This window comes from Leiobunum rupestre, chromosome 8 (genome assembly GCF_980474605.1).
Source record: "Leiobunum rupestre chromosome 8, qqLeiRupe1.1.hap1, whole genome shotgun sequence".
Classification (NCBI taxonomy): Eukaryota; Metazoa; Arthropoda; class Arachnida; order Opiliones; family Sclerosomatidae; genus Leiobunum; species Leiobunum rupestre.
The window spans coordinates 5,602,612-5,610,533 of NC_143391.1; the positions used below are offsets into that span (position 1 = coordinate 5,602,612).

The following is a 7,922-nucleotide window of genomic DNA, read 5'->3' on the forward strand; positions in this document are numbered from 1 at the left end:
TCTAAAGACATTTTTTTACGAGTCCCGTGATTTTTTCAGGGGTTTTTGAGGCGTGGACTGCCGCTATTTACAAATAACTCCGATTTCAGTGTCCGCTACAAAACACCACCAAGTGGAGAAAATCAGCGATAGTAATCCACAAACATGCAGCAACTCCCCCTTTTTTGATCCCCCTTCTTTATGAGGCGAACGGTTCGCGCTATCTCTCTTGACGCGGCGTAAATAACGGGCGAAAATTGGTCACGACTCGGGGGGCGACCGAGTAAAATGTCGGGAGAGGAGCGCGAAGTGAACGCGTTTTTTCAGCCCGAATTCTCTTGTGGACGAGAGTTGCCTCTAAATAACGATGGTGGCGTTGGGTTAGCGGCGACACTAGCCTAACAACAACGCCTACCTTCATTGCCGCCCAGGTGTAAATGTGTAAATGTGTAAATGGTCTTAGGTTGTACGTCTCAAAGTGGAATGTGCCGCTATTACGCCCGCTAGTCGTAACCAAGGCTAACCATGAACATTGTATTAAAGGGACGAGAAAGTCTAGCGGCGGCCTCCGTTAGAATCTATCGCGTTAAACGACCTAAGCCAGTGGCGTAGCTAAGACACCCTAGGCCTTCCCCCGCGAAACTCTTTTCAGGGTTTTAGTCGGTGTCTAGCATATTATTTCATTCGAAATTTGATTCGAAAGAGAACTTCCAGGGCTTCAAAACAAAATCTCATTCATTTGATTTTATTCCAATCGACGTTTCGTGCAACCAACACTTTAACATTGCAAAAGGATCGAACAACAGATAAAATACCAATAAAATTTAAAACATTGGAAAACGTTTATTTGTATACAGTCAAATTAAATTACGAAGGTGGGCTAAAGGGAATTTAAATGGAATTCGTGAAAACCATAACTAGATGGAAGTATGCCACGGCCGAGCGAAGACGGGGGTATGGTGGGTACATTGTGGTGGTTCGGAGAGGAATATAGACAACGTTGGAGGTGTAAATGCCAATTTTAGAACTTTTTGAAAAAGCACCAATAATGTTCCGCACATATTTCGTTATAACTCGGAAACGATTCATCCTACGGACTTGCGGTACAGGTCTCATTCGATTCGGCACTTAACTATACGTGCGGTCCGAAAGTATGGTCGGTCCTGGTCGAAATCGTGATATAACCTTTCCATATTTAGTTAATTTGTTAAAAAAAACGCGCTTTTGAGTGTACTTTTGGTCCTAGTGACCCGCGGTGGGTCACAATCGACTCAACGTTAAAACATTCGATGTCTAAATTTTAAATTTGGGGATTTTTTTTTGTACCAGTACTATCAGCTTCAGCCTGAAATGAAGAATTTCTAAGCGTAGCATAAAGTGTGAATGGCCCAGACAGGCGCGGTTCTAGAAAATTATTCTTAGGTTGGCCCATACTTCAGGAAATAGTAGGGGTGGAGGAGGAATTCAAATGGAAGTTTATATAAATCGAACATTTTTTGGTGGGTACGGGCCCATTGGGCCACCCCCTAGAACCACGTCTGGGCCCAGCCCCATTCATTGTTGAATTGTACTTTCTTTTTAAATCCTTTCCAATCTTTACCTGACGGAATTTTCGATCACCTGACTAATCTAGAGCACATTTATCGTATATATCTTGGAAATTCTATATTGAACGTATACACGAATAATATAGGAGAGGTTAAGCAAAGTACTATCGAAGTTTTATCAGGAAATGTGTTTATATCATTGCATGGCCTCCTTTTTCCTGGCGAGGGGAAATTGTCCATCTGTTAGTTAAAACATTTGACCTCTGGACTGGCGAAACGTCTAGAAATCTTCGTGGAAAAATTTATTGCTTAACCTCTCAATTTTAAGGCCACATCCAGGATTTTCAGAGGCTATCAGAAAGGATGAGCAACAAGGTGGTCAGTTTGGCGATAATCGTTTTGGTATCTAAATATTGATAACGAATCTAAATAATGAACCCAAATAACTTGTCCGAACGACCACGGTAGATATTGAGGTGAAATGTAAAGCCACGGGAAAACTCATCGAAAAATTTCCTTATTGAGGTAAATGTTGGAAAAATTTAAATAAAGAATCCTTGGAAATCTGTAAAAATTCTTTTATTAATTTGGTTATTTCACATTCGAGCTGTGGTACATAATATAAATTTGGTGTTTTTTGTTCGAGTGAGTGATAAAATCCTTCTCAACAAATTCAACGGGTATTCGCCAAACTGACCAGACACCGATGGGCAAGCCGGTTCGAAAACGAAATTGATTATTTAATCTACCGCACCTACATACAGGTTCTTGCCGGAATTCGCCATGTGCTCCTTCGCTTCGTGAATCCAGGTTTGTGAACCTAAATCCGACGGCATCAGCAGCTTAGAGGATATGCTGGGAAACCAAACTCTGTGGGCCAGCGTTTGGGTGGTGGCCTTGGTGGCTTGCTTGGGCAACATCTTCATTCTTGTGGGGCGGCTCGCGGTGAAAGAGCCCAACAAAAAGCACCGTTTCTACACCAAAAACCACAGCTTCGCGAATTTTCTAGTGGGAATTTATTCGTTGGCCATTGCTATCCAAAATACGTGGTACGATAAAAATCGTTGATTTCTAAAATAGAAACTACGAAACTGTTTAATTATTTTGAAAAGAATCCATAAACCTAACAATGAATGACTGTCATTCGTCAAAATTGAAATACTGAATATTTATGTATATGGGTTCTTGTTCCGCACCTGGACGTTGGCAGTTGCATACAAATGAAATCTGCCCTATTTAAGCAGGTTGCGAGATTACATTCAACACGATAGAAGCTGGCTTAAAAGTTGCTACTGCCCTCTAATGGAGAGTGTCTGTACTATAAGCAGCGAGGCTTCCGTGTTTATTCAGGTCGTAATAACGCTGGACAGATACGTGTCACTTAAAGACCCTTTGGCTCAACGCATGAGGACAAACAAAGTACGTATCTTTTTCATCAATCTGAAAGCACTGCGTTGTACTAGTAAGACACCATTCTCATTACTCAAATTTCTAAGGCATACAGAACCAATTGAGGTAATTATAAATAAGGAATTTTTTTTCAATATTTGAAAAAACATTCCTTATTAGAAATCCGCTTGGTGGCGGTGGTCAGTCAATCTGACAGTACCGCGTTGTGCTAAAGACACCATTCTCACTCCTCGATTTTGTAAGGCAAAAAGAACTAATTGAGGTAATTTTTAATACGGAATTTTTTTTCAAATATTGAAAAAGGCACATTTCGAAGGTTAGATAGCTTCATCGCATCTTCTCGTTGTCTCTAGGTTTCTTTCTTGAAGATGGGCTCCTCCTGGTTTTTGGCGTTTCTGCTGGGATTCCTGCCGTGGACGCGTATTTCATATTTTTCAGTCCCTTTCTACGATCAGAATGCCGTGTGCTTGCCATTGAACATTAATCAGCATTTGGCGCAAGCGTGGGAGTATTCGTTATTCCTCTTCTGTGTCCTAAATTCTGGAGCTTTTATGGTCATCGCCGTCACCTTCGTCAAAATATTCGTCACCGTCGTCCATTCTCCCTTGGGCCCTCGCTCCTTTCACCAGCAGCAAGAGCGAACCCTTGCTAAGAGATTCGCCTTCATCGTAGGCGCGGACTTCATCTGCTGGTGCCCGATCCTTATCATCAAATTCTACACTTTAGCCGGTGAGTATTCGTCAGCCCTTAATCTATTAAAAGCCAAGAAATTCGTCTTCTCGCAGGTTATGCAGTTGATGACGCCCTCTTGGGATGGGTGACGGTGTTTCTGCTGCCGCTCAACGCGGCTCTCAACCCAGTCCTATACATTCTGACCACTCTTTTCTTCAAGCAGCATTTTGCCAATGAAGTCTTTACTTGGAGGTCTGCCAGTTTGTCATCGGTCTCTCGCGAGTCGCCAGGCGCTACCACCCGCAGAGTGTGGTACCATGATAAAAAAAACAACATCAAATCGCTCATGTTAACGATTAAAAAAATATAACTTATTTGAACATTCACTTAAATGTTCAAAATTGAGCAAATAAACATGCCAAGTTGGAATAGATTAGTGATCAATTTTGACTAAAATGCTGCCAACTTTGATCATTAAACTGCCAACTTGGAAAAATTATTTTAAGTGCGGAGAGAAACCGATGAATTTTGTTCAGGAAGCCGACCATATATGAACAGAAACTGTCGTGATATCTTGGACGAATAATAACTGTTCTCGCAACCCAATGGCGCGCTTGGTGCTTTTACGGCAGCGCCGCTAGTAGCGCCGTAGTATCAAGTATTGGAACGATTTCTATCCAAATACTAAACACATGCCCAATATTAGCGGACGACGTTAGGTTTAGCGTTCTTAGCTCGTCACTGTCGTCAAAGCTTACAACATGGTCCATGCTAACACTTTTATTTCCAATTTGACTATAGGCATTATTAAATTTATGATCTATTTAAACTTTCACACAATCTATATATTTAAAAAAATTTAAGCTAACTTCCTATTTAAATCAATTAAATCATTACCCTTTCATTTGTATTCCAATACAATTATAACTGAATAATCTAAAGCCTATTAAAATTCCAAAAGCCTCACTTGCAGGTCATCTGACATTTTTGGATAGTAATATTTCGCGATTATCTCGGTAGGAGCGCTGACGGGTGATGCAAATTGTGGAACCGGGTTTCGAGTCCAGTAATTATTCTTCCAAAGTAATATGCATGTAGAGCATAAAACATATGGTCAAAAAGCTTTCAAATCAAGATTGTTTAAAACCTAGCAGCTTTGATCTGTTAGAATCCTAATACGGAGAAGTCTTAAAAAATGTAATAAAAAATCTAACAAAATTAACGAAAGAAATCCTTTGGAAACTGGTTTTTTAAGACAATGACAAATCCAAATACTTCAGTAGTTGGGATTCGTAAGGTCTTTATAAATCTTGGAATTTTGTAGAAAATTGGTGAAATTAATAATTAATTTAGCCAGGGCTAGTGGCGTAGACCTCTAATCCCATGCGTCTGGAAGACAGATGATATGGCGGGCCTTGTAAGACGACTACCAATCCCCTAACTGGTGGTTGTCATACTTCCTCCACGGGTGTCCTGTCCATTTCTCTAATTATCCCCCCGTTGACGTGTCCCTGACACATATCTCACCCCTGATTAATCACCTAAACGAAAGGACTGAATTGTCCCACACTTTATAATCTTAAAAATAAAAACCACAAATTAAAAGTTTTACATTTATTAATAAAATGTGGTTTGGTATTATTTGATCACTTCCTTGGTCCGCCAAGAGAGTGTTTGAAAGGCTACGAAATTAATTCAGAAATAAATATGTTAATTAAATTAAATTTTTCAAATTCGTGGAAGAAGCAATTTCTCTGATAATTATTAGCATTTAAGAATGAGATTTGAATTTGGTAATAAAAAGAAATCCTAGCTCTCTTTTATGTAGCAGGTCATTTTAAAACTTGCGTGCAGAATGGTTCAGTAGCGTGAAATCTTTTATAATTGGTCGAACCAAACGTCGACAAAGCCACCTAACGGCCGAGTGGTGATATTCCACAGAGAACCAAAATGACCTAATGTCAAAAAGGTGACCAAATAGCCGAGCACCGACACTCTTAAGGGACTAAATGGTTTCGCGTCGAAAGGGTGAAAAATGAACAGAACTATGGAAAGTGCCTTGTAAAAATCGAATAATTTCAAAAATTATAGTATACTTGGTCGGACGTCCCTGGAGTTTAAAGTTTGATAATATGAAGGTAGTAATAGATTTGAGGACAAGAGAGAATAACTTGTTAAATGGAAGATAGCATATTTTATTTAAATTGAGAATAATAACGATATTTTTTTGCATTGCTTATTTAAAATAATTAGTTAGTCGACGGATTGCTTTAAGTACAGAGAGTAATTTCGTGATAAGGATTTGGTTAGGGAATCTACACTTTTAGAAAAATTGTTGTTAATTAGACGAAACGTTATCCAAAGTGAAAACACTGATCAGCACGTATAGTTAACCAATATTGCACAAATAACTGATTTGGAAACATTAGATTATCCCTAGGCCATAGATGTTTGATATTAAAAATGTTTCGTGAATGAAATTAAAGCGTTCAATTCCAGCTGTTTAAACGCGCAACTAGGATAGACATTTTGCCGAATAACGGATACCACAGCGTACATTATCAGCTGCTTAAATGTTCAATATTAAGTAACCATTGTTTAATAACAGTTTAAAGGCGTTTATCAGTCGTTTAAATGTCATATATTGAGGTTATATTTACAACCTAATAACAGTCACGTTGTTGTTCCTTTGCAATCGCATTGCAGCCACGTTAGCATGTTTTTTCATCCCTATTACAGTTACTTTACAGTCCCATAGACAGTGCTTTGTAGTAGCATAACACCCACCTGTTAGTTATTTTGCAACTGAATTGGGGTACCGATGCAGTTATAACACAGTTCAAATACAGTTTCACAATTTAATTTGGTGTACAGTGTCACGGAAAACAAAATGGTGTATTGTACAGTGTATCCATATCATGAATAACCCTGAACTAGCTTCACAGTCGAGAAATATTACAATTTTTGTATTGTTGTACAAATTACAAACACACCAGTTTATTGAAATTAACTACATATTGCCAATAGAATTATAGTTTGCGAGCCAATATGTATGTGTCTCCAGTAATTCAAGAAATTTAATTAAGGGTGATTTGAATTGAATGATTTTTCCAAATTCTTCTTTAAGTTTATTTATATATTTCTATATTTTATTTTATAAAAATAATACACATAGTAAGGAATACATTTCCCCTTGTCCGCGTAGGTGAAGATCGTCCGTGGTTGGGGATAACCAAGACAATATTAATTTTTATCTTCGAAAGCGGCAGATTTACTTAAGATGTATAATCGAAAATTCTATGAATTATACAATAAGCGTAACATCAATGAAAATGAAGATAAAAATTAATTAAAGCATAGTGTATTATTCAATTATTCATTTCCTGGCTCAATGTGCCATTTACATTTCTTTTCTTATACATGTATACATTTATATTAATTATATTTTAATATGGCAAACTAGTTTCTTGTAAGGATTTGGACCCAAGTATAAACATTTTGCGTATTACTGTTCAACTTAAAATGGTTCTATGTATTTGTGCTTTGCTCGTATGGACTCTTTTTTAAGGAAGTCTGTCATATATTTCGTTCCATGATTTTTCAAGTTTCTATAATAGTCTCCTATGTTTCATCCAGCCATTTAATACATTGGTTGAAATATTACGTAGTAAAGGTAATATTTAACCATGTCAATGGGGAAGAGATGTGAATTTCCCAAAATTTGTATAATCGTACTTTCATGTAAAATTCCGTTGTAAATTGTATTATTAAATATTCCTAAATGTTACATGTTTTTGGTTTTTTCTAGACATTTTTTAAAGTTCTGTTTGAAAAACAAACTTTATTAATTTTATATCCACTCAAAGTAAGCAGACTTTCATTTAACACGTTATAAACTTGATTTAAGGTGTTTCAGGCATAGTTAAAACCTTCTGCCGAAGTATTGCCATTACATAAGTTACAAACAAATCTGGATGTAACATATTTTATTCACATAGACCAAGAATATAATATTGGAGCGAATGTGAAACCTTGTGGAATACCGTATGATAATGGACATGGCTTACTAAAGGTAAGTAAGTAACTCTTAAACCAGTTAAATGTCCAGCCAAGGACGCCATATAATTATATAGTGAGTTGCAGGCTAAGAAAGACAAAATATATAGTACAATCGGCGCAAGGATCCCTCAGATCGTTTCCGGTCATTCCACCGCGCGAAATTTGAATTTGGCCATTTTACGGTCAAATTCGAATTTTGCCCTTTTTCTCGTCTTTCAGCGCCATCTAGAGACCAAAATTGGAATCTCTATTTTT

The 7,922-nt window shown here is 37.7% G+C and overlaps 1 protein-coding gene across 1 annotated transcript; it reads left to right on the plus strand.

Annotated features, from left to right (window-relative positions):
- Positions 1-2,378: 2,378 nt before the first annotated feature.
- LOC149932212 (G protein-coupled receptor GRL101-like) lies at positions 2,379-3,978 on the plus strand. The gene is made up of 4 exons (XM_090157085.1): positions 2,379-2,575; positions 2,771-2,945; positions 3,392-3,665; positions 3,722-3,978. Exons 1-4 carry the CDS (start codon positions 2,379-2,381, stop codon positions 3,976-3,978), a joined length of 903 nt encoding a protein of 300 aa, XP_090013211.1.
- Positions 3,979-7,922: the final 3,944 nt, after the last annotated feature.